General features: G+C 39.5%; 1 protein-coding gene across 1 annotated transcript; it reads right to left on the bottom strand.

The window, feature by feature from the left end:
• Window positions 1-2,992: 2,992 nt before the first annotated feature.
• On the bottom strand, window positions 2,993-15,628 carry LOC122536486 (interferon regulatory factor 2-binding protein-like B). The gene is made up of 5 exons (XM_043668888.1): window positions 14,067-15,628; window positions 7,269-7,420; window positions 6,465-6,651; window positions 5,965-6,209; window positions 2,993-5,878 (listed from the first exon to the last, which is right to left on the bottom strand). Exons 1-5 carry the CDS (start codon window positions 14,776-14,778, stop codon window positions 5,738-5,740), a joined length of 1,437 nt encoding a protein of 478 aa, XP_043524823.1. The 5' UTR covers window positions 14,779-15,628; the 3' UTR covers window positions 2,993-5,737.
• Window positions 15,629-16,112: the final 484 nt, after the last annotated feature.

Raw genomic sequence — 16,112 nt, 5'->3', positions numbered from 1 at the left:
CACTTCTGACACGCACTATTTGGTTTACGACATGGCAATTACTATTGTGCGAAAAAGAACTCCTCGCAGTCGAAACTAACCGAGATTTATGGAAGATATCCAGTTGTAAATTCTTCAAGTTGTTAACGCGTGAAGAACGTAAAAAATAAAAATTTCTAATCCTAGGCACGTCCATGTCGCAAGTAGTACGATTTTCAAAGAGAATTGTAAATTAATTATAACAGTGATTTACATTATCGTGTTGATTTATTAATTTCACAATAATACTCGCGATGCATTTTAAAAGAAAGAAAAGCTACTCTACTATATATAGAACCTATTGAAAACAATTCGAAAGAATGGTTGAAGAAGGAATAACGCACGATAGGTTACACATCAACACATATATTTTGCTTTTGCATGTTGCATACATACGATAAACAGTACAGTGTTTACGCGTTCCTCGAGGTATGGTATACTAGAAAATTTCATTATCCACTACTACAATTGCTATTCGACGTATTATTTCGTTACTTCTGCTTTCCTCTGTGTACTTCTGCTGTGTAGCTATCATGAGAGAGAGAATAATCAGTAGAGAGAGAGAGAGAAAAAAAAAAGAAAAAAGAAATCAAACGGAACGAACATGGTACAGCTGTGAGAAACACACTCCGCTCGTAAAGATTCGTGTATATATATATATATATATATATATATATATAATATATACATAATACATTTTTATATTTTCTTCCTTCGTTTCATCTCGCGAAGAATAAAGACTGCGCGTTATTCTTGATGCTTCTTGCTCCTCGCAACGGAAGAACGAAAAATCAGCATGAAAAGAATGATGTACATATCTAACGCAAGAGTTTGGGTTTCTGACCTTTTTTTTTTTTTTTTTTTTAGTTTTCTTTTCCTTTTTTTTCTTGGTCGTCGACAAAAATGAAATTGGACAAACGCGAAACAAAGGGCAAAAGGGGCAGGCTTCTAAACGCTATCATATTTATCCACCGTGAGTTGGTGCAATTATTATTACGTCACTGTTTGATGCAACGAAACGATTATAATTCCTTCCGTGCATCTCCAGTTTCGCTTATCTTCGCCGACTGACAGACAGTAAAAGATAAGACGTAGAAATTAAAAAGAAAAAAAAAATGTGAGAGAGAGAGAGTGAGAAGAAAATGAAAGATCTTTGCTCGAAAATCAACGCATAATACACGCACACTTGCCTGAGAGAATAACGAAACGCGTCCCATTTTTTTTTTTTTTTTCCTAACCGACATTTTCCCCGATTGTTGTCCAAAAATAGTGATCGGAAATTGAGCAAGCGAGCGAGTCTAAAGAAAACGATCGCAAAAAAAAAAAAAAAAAGAATGGATACAGCAGAAAGAGTAAAACGAGCTCGGACGACCAATAGTGGGGTACAACCACGTTGTGTCGATGATGACGTATCAATGCGTCGAGAGGGTGTGAAGGCTCTCCCCGTGACAAATCGATCATTTCGGTGTGTAGCGAACTGAGAATCACAGCGGTGTGAATTTGACGAAATCGCACGAACATTATCGAGATTAATATCGGAATAATTAATCATCTAATATAATTAATTCTACGAAATACGAAAAGAATCATTTGTTTCGTTTACATACCGATACTCGTTCAAACAATGAAAGAATTCACTATTATTTTGTGAATAACGATAGACTGTATACGTAGAAAAAAAAAAAAAAAAAAAGAAGAGAAGAATGGAAACGTTGCATCGCTCAGACGGAAAGAGAGTAACACCGGTTCGCAAAATCGCGGAATACGAGGAGAAACAAACGGAATACAACAACAACAACAACAACAACAACAGGAGGTCGTATCTGCGTGAAGAACCTGACAACTGTGTGTATTCTTCTCTTTCTTCGTGGTACTTCTTTGTCCTTCTTTTTTTTTTTGGTCTTCTTCCCCCTTCTCCTGTTCTTTCGTTTTCTATGAACGTTATTTATTTATTTATTTTTTTTTTTCATTTTTGCAAAAACGGGGTAAGTCTGTATAATAAACCCTTTTTTTTTTATCTTGAACGAGTGCTTCGATTTAACTTTGATATCGAAGGTAGGAACTACCTGACTCACTAAAAAATATCACGTACAGCCTTTGTAAGTATTGCTACGATCAATTGTGCTCTTTTCAATTTCAGCTTTCTTTTCTTGTTTTTTTTTTTTTTCCTCCTTTGTTCGCTTGCATCCCTCGCTCTGTTTTCAATGTTTTTCCCCCCCTTTATCTTTGCTTTAAACCTTTTGCTACGATAGACAAATATCGTGTAACAATTCGTTGAGAGTGTATGTACAAGTCTTTCTATTACATTATAATCATCAACACGTTGCTCGCTACACCTGGTAGTTCATTACTTTTTTGCGAGAAACAAACATTCTTCATGTGTGAAATAGTCAATTAAATTAATTAATTTATAGCGTATCGTTCACTTAAAAAATTAGAAGAAAAGGCTATCATATACATAGCAATTAATGCGTTAATTATATAATTACATAGTTGATGGAAGGGATATAGCGAGTTTATAAATTAAGATATTAATCCCTTGCCTTACAATTTTCTATTTTATTCGCTGTTATTAATACTTTGTTCAAATGTGAAATATTGAAACATGGTACGTAATTTATAATTTGATAATCCCTATTGAAGAAAAATGAAAGATCAAGTCTGACGCTGAATTTTACACTTTACAACGGTGTTAACATTGAATTTTATTGCAAATGGTAGTTTTTGTCAAATAAGCACTTGATATAAGGCAAGAGATTAAGCAGAGACACTGATCAATGTAGCCACATCCAAAGCCATACACATCTTATAAAAAGATCTTCAACTTCAGACTATGAATGTATTATTTAAAATTGTGAATTTAATACAACATTTCTAATATGCTATGAAAAATAGTAAATAAGTGTACGTATTTCTAGAACCTGCCTTTCAGGCTATCATGTACCATATAAATATTTTTTTTTAATGACCTTTCTGATCAATGCATGTCAGACACAAGTTTATCACAATTTTGTCTGCTTGTGCAAGCAAAAGATTATAATTGACTACAGCTTCTGTTCTCCATCAGTACAAAACCTTGAAATTGACAATTATCATAAATAACAATACAAAGCACAATAGTAAAGTAATAAGCAGGCAAAATCAAATTTACAAAATGCGAGTGTGTACAACATGTAATTTGCAAATGACGCAATACCACAGAGATTGACTATGTCGTTTCTATCAACTGCACTTAAACCGCTCACATCCACATATCTCTCCCCGTTGACAAAATGTATCGCGAAGGGCAAGAATTTCATGAAGTTTTAATTCATGAACTGCAAACACTAAACCGGTACTTGACACGCTACAGTACGGCTACAATTCTTTCAAAACTTAGAGAATAGTAAACAATCCAATTTGTTACAGAGAGAGAGAGAGAGAGAGAGAAAGAGATAATTGATAAAAATTACTCAGATCTGTATCGCTCAAAGAGCACTGTCGGGTCCCGATGGTGTATCATAGCAAAAGGTTTAATCAATGTGTTCGCTCTTTTCCACCGTATTTAGTCGCTCAGCATTCTCTCACTCTCTTTCATCGAAATGTTTTTCCTTTTGCACGCCTACATAATAAATTTGCTTATGCTAACGCAGATAGCCTCTAAACACTGGGCTGCCTCGATCGCGCGTATTCACCGTATTCGCGTGTCGAAGCAACGTGCGATTCGAAAAAAAAAAGAGCGCCGTTGACCAACAGAACAACTACCGAGTTCCTCAAGTTCCGCCGGAAAATCAGAGATCCAATAACAGAGTACGAAGCGTCTCTGGATAGAAACTTGAGCTCTACGCGAACGCATTGATTGTTTCAGATCTCCGCGCGACTTCGCCCTCCCCTCCTCCCCAACTTTATTATTGTGCCAAATCCGTTTTGTACAAATATATACAAAATGGAGCCGCGTGTGTAAACTAGCGTACGCGGGATCCTCTCGTTTGTCAGGGGCGGACAGAAGAACTCGCGAGAGGATCCCCGTACGTTAGCGAGAGAGAACAACGTATGTATATGTATATGTATATATATATGCATATATATACACATATATATGCTCGCATTACATTTTCCTTTTTCCTCGGTTTCTCGTTTCGTTTCGTTTCTTTCCATTCCCCCCCCCCCCCCCCATCCTCCGCTTTCTTTCTGTGTTCTTCGTCTCTCCTCTTACTTTATTTACTCCTTTTCGCTTTCTTTTTTTTTTTTTACTCCTTTTTACGTTTTNTTTTTCTTTTTTTATTTCGGATACCATCAGACGTGTCTTAAAAAAGAGATTTCGCGATTTTTCTTTTGGTCGCAAAAAAAAAAAACGAGAAAGAAAAAAGAGAAAATGACGAGAGAAATGAACAAAATGCGATCGAACATCTTACTGTTTGTTTTTTTACATAGACGTACGGTTGTTTTTTTTTTCCATCCCTTGTAACGTTTCAAGAAGAAAAAAAATAAAAAAATAAAAATAAGAAAAAAGAAGAAATAAGAAAGAAAAATAATTTAATAGTAATAACGTGCAAAACGAATGTAAGTTTCCTTTCTCTTTTTGTACATTTAAAAATGGTTACTCCTTTAGTCCATAAGTTTTATTAATAATAATGGTATGTACACATATACACAATGTACAGAAAAACCCGTACGCTGGGTCTGAACATGTCCGCCGTATGTTTTTTTTTTTTTTTTTTTTTTTTTTTCTTTCTTCGTTTCCTATCATACAACGAGTGTGTAGGTAGCAAGTAGTAGAAAGAGTATACAAATAAAAGATTAGAAAAAGACGACCGATCGGGGATTTGCCCTCGACAGGTGTTTTTTAGAATACCGAAGCACGATACTCTCTCTCCCGACTTCAGTTAATCCGCGATCACGCGACACAGCGTGTGTAAAAATAAAGTACCATACAACCGCCTGATTTCAATGGAATCCGTGTTTTATATTACGTATATGTGTTTTATTTATGTTTATGTTTAAATCGTATGTATGTTGTATGTAGAGGAGGCATCATGATGATGATGATAACGATGACGATGATAATGGTGATGATGATCGTGTAGATAGGTATGTATGTATATAGTGTGTAAAACATATATCTTCTGTATGTGTGTTTTGTTGTACTTCAAGAAACGCGAAAATGTTCGCGACACAAGAAACAATAAAGAAAGGCAATCGAGCCTAAGTACAAACCCAAACCGGACACAAAAATCTCTCTCGCGGTTTCCCTTAACGTTTATTCATATATATTCGACAAGAACCATTTTATTTTTATTCTCCTCGCGCATTAACCGTTCTATGATTATCCCATATATACACGTGTGCCGAACGCCAGCCAGCATGTCAAAAATTGCCAAAGACTTCTTCTCAAGACCAGTCAAAAACAATTGTTCGTTGAAGAAACGAACGAATGATCGATCGAAACAATCGGTGTTGCCTCGGTGAACAGAAACCCCCAGCGAGCACGCATCGCTGAAAAAAAATCGTCCACTTTCCCCGACAACAACTTCAACAACTTCGTTATTTAATTCCAATTTACACCGACAACGTCTTTGGCTCGAATCGAATAATGTTGGCAATATCGTTGCCAAACATTTGTCACTATTACCAAAAAAGTATTATTTTTTTGGTTGAACCTTCACGGTTCCACCAATGATCAACCCTCGTCGAAGAGGGTGCAAAATTTGAGACCCGTTTTAAAACAGCATGAGGATCTTTAAGTTTCTCTCTCTTTCTTTACTTTAAGCCCAGAGCCTGTGGTGTCGTCACCCAAGATAGTGGCTATCTCGCCTTGCATAAACGCCCATGGCACCTGGCTGTTTGCCAGTGGACATTTCTCTCCACTTGGGCAATAAACCTGAAACAATTGGAATTAACGGAGGATTAGATTGTTAGGTTAAACGACGATTGGTTCGTTTTAGATCTCGTGGAATGATATTTCACCTCTGAGCCAGCACCCTGTCTCTTTATGCTCTCTCGGCTACAAGGGAAACAGAATTTGTGATGTGGTACGCTGGGACACTGAACGAAATGTGTGTCCTCGAGACGTTCTTGACACAGGGTGCACTTTAATATCGGCGCTGACACTTGCTCGGCTCCAGCGACTTGTGCGACTGCTCCTTCCGATGACGTTGTCACTGTTGTCGACGACACGTGCCTTGAACCACTGGACCTCCTACCCGAGGATGCTGCAAACGTTTAATACACACACAATTTAATTCAACATAATTCCTATAGTAATATTATACTTAGTGGCAATTAATTTTCAATTTGTATAATTCGGTCATTTGAATTCGATTCAAAGCTATTTAATTTTGAAGCATGTAATTTTAATTTGTATTATAATTGTATAAATGTATAATATTGTCTTCAATATTATAAAGTGTAAAATTTGAAAGCCCAAAAATACAAATGAAGAAACAGAGGAAAAAAAAAGAAATTACCTGTACTGTTCGGGCTATGCTGCGATCCTCTGGAGGCACTGCGTTGCTGAGCGTTAGTCGCCGTGGTCGGTGGGCTTCTGCTGGTCGGGCTCGGGTTATTCGGTGGTTGTGGTACTGATTCTGGCGACGCTAAATTATCAGCGACTGACATGAGCGCAGCCATTGGTGACGGGCCATTTGTCGAACCCTAAAAGATATTTCTATCGATATACGTATCGAACAACATACAAATGATATTGAATGGCTAATCAACAATATTTTAGCTAACCAAATATATATATACAGGGTGGTCACTGAAACACTGAATGATATAAAATAAAAATAACTTTTACAAACACGTTTCTTAAATTTTTCATTATTTTATTTGGAAATGCATTATATTTTATTTGGAAATGCATTATATTTTATTTGAAAATTAATGGATTGATTAATTAATTTCTAATATTTATAAATATTAGGATATTTTATTTGGAAATTAATGGATTAATTAATTAATTTCCAAGGGATGCTCTATAACCTACAAAAAGAGAAAATAAAAAAGAAAATTAACAAGTTATGACTTTCTCAAATCCTTCAGTTTTTTCAGTGGCCACCCTGGTATATAGCTACTTCTTTTCGATTCATCTGCTACTATTTGATGCGATAGTGTAAGAAATTTCAAGTAACCTAATCTAAAGTATTGTAATCACGTTACCAGCCAACGATATCAATTGAGAGTTAAACGTATAAACAAAGAATCCTTAGACGAGTATCGTTATCTCTGCATTCGCACACGTGGTTCGTTAACATTTGGAGCTTGATTACCTGGTGATGGTTCGTCTGTGGATTATCATTGGAGGCTTCCTGAGCCGGTGGCGGCGGTGGCGGAGGGCTCGTTCGCGGGCGAAGAGGAGACCCTCCGCCGTTTGCCGCCACATTTGCTGGTGCCAGCGGGATAGACGGACCGACATACGCCCCTGAAATTCGAAATCAATCGTTTAACATTCCATTATCCTTCCATTGCAGCAGAACAAATTCTATTTCTACGTTTAATTGAAATTAACGTGACCAAGCGCGATCGTCAATCGTGAAAATACGAAAAAAAAAAAAAAAGTGAGACATAACCTATAAAGCATCGTCTCGTACAAGAACAAAGACTCAAATGGATCATTGAAAGACAGAAATAGATATCCTTTCCCCCTCTTTCTCTCTCTCTCTCTCTTTCTGTTCCTTCTTCATAGAACGAACAACAACGTCGATGCGATTATGCTAATTGAAACGAGTGTACACTTTTGTCGTTCGTTGGTCGCATCGAGGGCAGGAGACGAGGCGCAAAAGCCTCGTTCTTCGATTCTTATAAATAGGCTGACAATAGTGGCACGCGGATATTCGACCGATTTTCCAACAAGCCTAGAAATCAAAACGAAAACAGCTGCTGTCCGTTAAGGCTCGATTAGGTTAGCTCGGACGTTGCCGTGGAAATTGATATTCCACGAGAGAGTCCGCCGATCGAACGACACATACAAGACGTGCCCAGCTGTGGACGAAGTATACAGCTTTTCGTGACTTATTTGCTTTCACAAGCGTGCGATTGTCGCCACTGATGCTCTCATGCCTCGATATAGTATATACTTGTAGGACACACCACGTCGTGAAGTTACGCATTCTGATATTGTTTACGAACAGTTTCTACATCATCCTGGGTCACTTTCAATGATAAAATTATTAACAGGCGACACGTGCGCTATTTGTACGTTCATTTACTATATACGTAAATACGAGTATACGATATTTATTGATAGTACGCACAGGCCATCAAATTTCTGACATATCGGTTCGACAATAAATACAGAAAATAAGATTCTTCGTTAATTATATGTTAAATATATGTTGCAATTGTTTTCAGTTATGTAAATACAATTACTGCAAAATTATCATTCGATGATTAAAATGTAGTCGCCAATCTTCGAATTTTTAATGAAATTTAATTTTCTATTGAAAATAAGCATTGAGTAATTGGAATATTCACAAAACGTATTACAATCGTTGTTCTTTGTATATTTTTATTGTTGTCGCAAAATTATAATTCGATTACGACTGAGAGATAAATTATTTTAAATATTGGAACATAACCTCTAATACTCCAAAATAGAAATCAAGTGAAAGACAAATTTTTATGAAATATGTTTCAATCAATTATTTTTCCTCGCATTATTGTTATTATTATTACAATTGGAAATGTTCTAAAATATTGTTGGACTTGTAAGCAATAATAATTTTAGATATGTAGTGACCTCTTGGATTGAAATACCTTCAGAACGATATTAATCGATAAAAAATACTGTAAGTCACGAAAAATCGTGCGATACTACATTATTTTTATATTGCTAATTTTCTTAAAGTCGTTTATTAAAGTAACATATATGCGCGCTGATAGTTAATATTTAACATTTCATAAAAATACAATTCGCTTCCTCGTTTAAAAGTGCATTCTCCTCCTGCTTAATCGATTATACATTAAAAAAAGAACGAAACAAAAGGTCAACGAACAACGAACAAAAGAGAAGCATATTCCACTGAATTTATTTTATTTAATGACGCGCCTATCTATCTATAGGACCTTTCGTAGTATAATAGCATCAATTGTATCAATTTTACATAACATACATACATACATACATATATATATAGAATTATAATATAAAAACGTCCTGTTGCCATATTAAAAAAAAAAAAATTATAAAAATATATTTACATTTTATGTAAATGACATACTTGTATCAATGTTCTCTGTGCAAATAATTCCACAAAAGGATAGAGGACGAAAAAGTGTAGTGGAACTTCTTTATCTAAACACGCTGATTATTCGTACTTGGAAGCCACAAGCTTCGACGAACGGGGACGATTTCCACACACCGTGGCGATCTCATAATTTTACTCTGCTGTTCTACGTACGTATCACGGTTATCAACGATCACGCTACGCAACGAAATTTACTCGTGCGTCCTATTGTTTTTCCTAGCGCGATGTTTACGCGTTTTCATATACGCAAGAAACGCATTCTCCGCTGGCATGAGCAGATAAGGCTCGACCGATCGATATTAAAGAAAGAAGCGTTCGGTTTCGTCACGTCTTCTATGAAGGACCCTGACACGCGATATCTCCCCGTCGAGTAGTACACATCGAAGAGTAGCAAGCCTTGTGTATATTTCAGTGGAACGCAGCATCCGCGCACGTATCTCCCCCTCCATGAATCGACCCCAAGAATACGAGTCACCGAGATCTCGACTAGAACGTGGTCTGCCATCGGGAAGACGTGTGACCGGTACTTTTCCGTGACGACTGTGATAGAGAAGCCGAGGACCGTTGGCGCGTCTCTCCGCTCCACTCTATCTCGCTCCATCTATTTCTCGAATCGTACACGAAGGAAACGTAACACACAGCCAGCAACAGCAGCAGCAGCAGCAGCAGTAGCAAACTCCTGCTATATAACGCGGAGAGTAAACGAAGGAGAACGACGACCACCGAGGGGCGGTGGGAGGAGGGAGGAGAGGGCGAGCGACCCGAGGAAAAGAAAACGCATGCGCGGTTTTGTAACAGGCATCGCATCATGCACGTAGGCGGCCCCGGCTTAGTCACACTCTGCACTTTGTATTATCGCTGCTCTAACCGGTCGACTGTAGTGGCCTTGTTTCGAAAGTATGACCCTCCCAAGCGCTTCGTTGACGCCTCGTCAATGCGCGCATTTACGGCTGACGTCTCTCTACACAGGCGTCCCGAAATGTTTATTCTTAGGTTACCATTTCCTATGAACTCCTGTAGAAGCTCTAACCTTGGACGGATCGCGGTCACGAAATCGAGGGGGAGGGGGAGGGGAGAGAACAATACGTTTTAGCTTCGCAGCTAGTCAAAATATTTACAATATCGTTATCTCTGAGTAACAAGTGCCGAGTATATTTTGCGCTGAGGTTCGAATATATATATATATATATATATAACCGGTGAAAATAAAACATTCATTAATTTTGGTACGCAAAGTAAAATCGTGTGGTATGCCAGACAGACAGCTAGAACGCCTTTTTATCTATAGTGTCATAAACGCGATATAGTCCCGTATCGTATCGGACTGAAGTTGTCACGTGTTTTGCAACACCTTGTATATGTGGCGCGGCGAAGAGAGACGTGAACACGAACGCGATACTCGTCCAGTGACGTAGGACGAAACCGATATGTGTATGTGTATGTGTGTGTATATACATATACATACATACATACATATATACATACACGTTCTATCTGTACGCGATCGATCGAGCATAGTCGAGAACTCGCGAACCGTGGCGATCATTGCGAAATACGACTGAAGCTTGCTCTGCTCTCGTTACTCAGTTACTACCGTTGCCGGCGTAGCCTGTCATTTCCCTCGCATGCACGCGTATCACTCTACTACGTATACATGTTGTTTCAAATCGATTCATCGAACGAAGAAGAGAAAACGTTGATAACCATTTTTCGGCGTCGTTGGTATCGTTTGAAAAACTGATTCACAATAACGACATTAACCTATTGACGGTTCCGATATTGTAACCTACTTCAATTAATGATACAATGTACAATTTTTAAATTAAAAAGAGATTTTTTGATATAAGTGAATAAATTTTATTCTTAAAAAAAGGGACTGATGTTTTCCGGCAACGAGAATTAATTCAGTCAAAAGTGAAATAAATATATATATTGGATTATAATTCAAAACTGCAGCATATACATACAAATTAGATTATTTGATGTAGGTTATTTATTTGAAAAAAAAAAAAAAAAAAAATTACTGTATCGAAAATCAAGCATTTTATACGTTTATTCTTCGTTAAAAAGAATAGCAATGCTTTATGTACTCTGAAGAGGCACAAAGTGACGAGAGAGAACGTAACGTGCACGAAGTGAAATGAGCAATAAATTTAAGTAGCTAGAGAGGGAAAATATCACACGAGCGGTCAGATAATTGCGCGTAGAATTATACCAACCCGACTGTTTTAATACGATAAGGATATACGAGGATGGTACGGGTGATACTCTCGACGCTTATAAAAATAATTGAAACACAATAATCTCCTCTATGTACATGTTTCAAAAACTGTACGATATTCGATTTGAAATTATTAAAAAAAAAAAAAATACTACAAAAATACATCTGAGAAACCAACAATTAATTTTATATGGAAAAATAAATTTAAAACTACATGAAAATAATTTGAAGAATTTACGCTAACAATGAAAGAGTAAATCAAACGAAATTTAATAAATTTTTAATCTCTATCATCACTGTCAAATATTGTTTCCATTGAGATCGTGAAAATCAAAACAAGATGAAAGATTGTTTTTTTCATTTTACAAAAATTGACTGAAAATCCATGTTTATTTCCAGACTCTAATCTTTGCTAGCGATAATCTATTTTTATCAAAACGCGCATACGTAAACGAAAATCTTATCTCTCCAACGGAAACGCTACGACTAAAGACAAAAAAAAAAAAAAAAAAAAAAAAAAAAATTAAAAAAAAAAAAAACAAAAATAAATCAGTATGTAGCAGCGAATTTTGTATAGTTTTACAACCGCGAAGTTACTCAGGCAGGCAGTCCAGATATATTTACAGCCATGGCCAGACTTCTACGTTTCGCTTGAACCTTAAAGGCAATAATCTACGTACATTCCTCGATTTCTAACGTAAAAGGTCTCCATTTTACATTTTTCTAAAACAAATTTTTTCAAAAAAACTCGTTCGACTTTTCAACCGATCGTTAATCAGGATTTAACTGCTCTACCAACAAGTACCTATTCCAAAACAGATAGCCGAGAGGTTATTAAAGTTTGGTAAAATTAGCGTTTTATTTTTCTTCGTTATTACACAATTTCCTTCATTAATTCGGCACACAATACTTCTTCAAATAACAATAATTTGAGACTTGAATCGAACATTATTGCGAGCTTTCACAAAATGATGAGACTTTTCTCTGTCAAAAAATTGCACCGTGAGAAACATTAATATATTTTTTTTTAGTTTAAACAAAACGATAAATCACAGTAGTTTCGCAGAATCGCGAACATGTATGTACTAAACATTCGTTCCGTACGAATGAAAATTTTCCAGGAAATATTTATAGCGAAGAGTGCAAGGCGACAGGATGGATGGCCGTCTTGCAGTGACTGCAGCATGCCGCCATTGCCGCCGCCACTCGATAACCGTAAACACACGCGCGTTAAGGTCGAATTAGAAAGTGGCCAGTGTCGAAATAACGGTCGATGACCAAGGTCATCCCGGCTGTACGTTGGTACACGTACACGGGGGCAGCAGCAGCAAACACACAAACACCAGGCTTTCGAGCATCGTCAACCAAACTCTCGTCAATGAGCCACGTACGACAGAAAGGAGCGCAAGAAAAAAGGGGGCCACGCTACAGTTACCTTCGCGAAAGAAAATGAGAAAAAAAAAAAGAAAGAAAACGCGCACAAGATCAACCGGTTTTTGAAAGTATTGCGCGCAGTATTCAATCAACAAGGGCAAAAAATAATAATTCACGAAAAAAAAGAAAAGAAAGCTGTACTTTCTACGTGTAACATTGAATACAATTCGAAAACTTTTACTATGCGATATAAATTATTATAGAACATAATACATTGTATGTTATAGTATTATAATTGTATATTGTGCATTATATTATTGTATAATATATGCAACATTGTCGGTTGCCTACAAAGTACATGATCCACGTATTTTTAAAAGGAGATCGGTCGTCTGGCATGTTACTACAATCCAGAAGCGAAATTACATTTGTAAAATGTTCGCAACGGCTGACGAGATTTGTATTGAGCAACAACGGACTCATTCATTGTATCTAAATATACCGAGTGACGTCATTCGATCGGACGTCACGGCACAATACGGCACGGCAGGCTCGGTGTATCTTTTGGTCGTCCTATCACGTGCTCAACGTACACGTCTCCTTTACGCGTTTGGACGACTGCCGTTCGTCCAGAATGAAGGGACTGCGGCCGAAAGAAAAACTAGGGAAGAAACGCGCGCTGATTCGCAGCCGCAAGGCAACGCGCGGCCGATACAGAACGGGAGGAGAAGAGAGAGAGAAAGGACAACACGCAACGTCCATTTACCGTGCGCGGATGATTCCCCCGAAGCCCAAAGGCTGTCTTTTAACTCGTGCACGCGCCCGGCTGCCTGCTCCCTTCTTCTCGTGCCAGATGGCCACGCGCATACTACGACCAAACATTTTCCTATTTTTACTACTGGCCGATAAGAAGAACAACCGAAGGGGGACCATCTGTCGCGAAATGAAGGAAAAAAAGAGGAAAGAAAGATGTGTAATAGATTTTAACAATGATGGAAGAATGTTCGACGATATGTCTACATATATCATTGGAAAAGAATATCATTCAATCTGTCTTTCAAAACAATGCGATATACACACCCAACGACAGTGACTATGCGTAACTTCTACAAAAATAAACATTGTAGTCGTAAATAATTTTAGGTGGAGATCAAGGACTGTGGTAGACGAGAAGACCGATGAAAAAAAACTGGACAAATTCGAGAGATCAGGGCCATTCGACTCACCGTTCGTTTTGAACGTGGTGGCGGTCTCGAAACTAGGCGCCCTAACAGGATGCTTCTCCTTGCTTCTATCCTGGACGTAACTGACGGCGAGGCTCACAGCTGGCAAAGAATCGCCCCTGGTCAATGGCGGCCTGACCGAATGCTGCTCCTCCAACGAGAGCCTCTTCTCGGCGTGCTCGTCCTCGTCGATAGTCGAGATACTTCGCTTGAGCTGTGCGATGCCTCTGTTATGGCTGAGGTTTACGTGATGCGCCACCGCGGCTAGGTGGGCGTTCGGAATTCTCACGTTATTGCTCCTCATGCCGTTCGCCATCTCGTGGGTCTCGTCGTGTTGTCGCGAGATTTGCTGCCTCGACGTCGCAGAATTGAACTCGTTTATGGAGTTCCGGTGATGGAGCTGCGAGTAGCCGGCGATGTTGTGATGCCTCGAGTGATTCTGTCCGGTGTTCTGTATCGGCAGAACGTCCAAATTAGCACCGCCGTTATGCTCGGTGTGCCCGGTCGTTCTGTACGCCTTCGACGTCGAGGATCTGGCCTCGTGGAAGCCGTGTGCCTTTTTCATTTGTTTCGCCGATTCCAGTACAGCGTCTATCCGGTCGGCGCCCTCGTAGTTCACGCAACCGCGGCACACGGGTTCCGAAAATTCGGTGATCATCGCCCAGGGCATCCTGGGCAGATCGCACAAGTAGCACTGCGTTCTCTTTCCCATCATTTTGTTGCTCGACTTCTTCGTCCGCGAGTAATCCGCAGAGTCGTCACCGTCGTCACCGTCACCGCCGCCGTCGTCGTTGTCGTCACAACGTACCAACGTATCACTCACATCCACTTTTCTTTTCACGTCTATTATCCTGTTTCTCGTTTTTTCGTTACGTACCCCTCTCACGCACTGCTGAGACGCACAACGTATCGGTTTTTACAGCATACTTGGCGCGAGTTACCGTCGCTAACCTCTGTGTATGTAAATAACACACCAACAGGAAAAAAAAAGAAAGATGAACTTCACTGCCGAGGAGCACACTTGAGGTATAATCCCACTGTCTCCTTCACGTTCTCCTTTTCACTTCGTAAACGTCGTAGTAGAGAGATCTACTGCACAAATCTGCACGCAACGACGGAATAACGCTCGAAAGATAGTTTATTACAGCCGGATCTCGGCGAACGTGTTAACATCAACGCAAAGTGAATGGACGCGCCGTAAAGGCAGAGAACGAAAAAAAAAAAAAGAGGAACACGGCGCACGTTACTCGGACGCCAGATATTATTTTTACCACCGACTTCACTACTCACCGCAGGTAAAAGACGCCAATCGGGAGCGACTAACAACGATCGAGCGCCATTAGCACCAATGCACCGAATGATACGCGACTCGCCCCGATACGTGTTACAAGGGGAGAGAGACCTGTGTATTCTAGGTTGAACACGAGACACGAAAATAATGGTATGCGCGCGACACGGACGACGTGTGGCACTCGCTCGCCTGCTGGTTGCCGTACGAGGAGACGAACGGAGACGAACGCTCGAGAATGCGGCGGTAAAGCGGAGCTATGGGTGTCGCTCTCTTCCCTCTCACCGGTCCCTACCTTCGCCTTCCTCCCCCTTCGCCGCTCGACTGCCTCGCGTCGCCCCTCCGCCCGCCGCTACTCGACACAACGCGACGACGACGACACAACGACGGCTACGACGCGCTCCGCCAATCGGGCGTTGTGGCGTCATGGTGCATGACGTCATAATCGCGGAGCTGCGCATGCGCACCGCCGTCTGCCCTAGGGGGACACGTAGTCAGCGACCGGGACTCGAGCGCGAAACAGACGCGAGGGAGAGAGGAGGAGGAGAAGAAGAAAAAAAGATGACGATACACGCGCGCGCACTCGGCGCTCCGTGCCCACTCTTCGGCAACGAGAGGTCCACTTTACACTCTGAGAAAATGCTGTTAACGAACTGCTCTTCGGTTTTACTGAATACGGACAGAGGATCTTATAAATTTATCGGCGGATTAAAAATTGACGATTACTCAGCCGACTGGCTGGGTATCCTCGTGCAGAGGTT

The sequence above is a fragment of the Frieseomelitta varia genome, unplaced genomic scaffold, assembly GCF_011392965.1.
Source record: "Frieseomelitta varia isolate USP_RPSP 00005682 unplaced genomic scaffold, Fvar_1.2 scaffold_841, whole genome shotgun sequence".
In the NCBI taxonomy this organism is placed as follows: domain Eukaryota; kingdom Metazoa; phylum Arthropoda; class Insecta; order Hymenoptera; family Apidae; genus Frieseomelitta; species Frieseomelitta varia.
This window is presented reverse-complemented; position numbering and strand designations above follow the sequence as displayed.

Excerpts from the sequence above, each read along its gene's own strand:
- LOC122536486 (XM_043668888.1), bottom strand. The coding sequence starts at position 14,778 with ATGATGGGAAAGAGAACGCAGTGCTACTTGTGCGATCTGCCCAGGATG. Across the intron at positions 6,652-7,268 it reads CACAGACGAACCATCACCAG|GGTTCGACAAATGGCCCGTC; the intron begins GTAATCAAGCTC and ends AATATCTTTTAG. Across the intron at positions 6,210-6,464 it reads GCATAGCCCGAACAGTACAG|CATCCTCGGGTAGGAGGTCC; the intron begins GTAATTTCTTTT and ends AAACGTTTGCAG.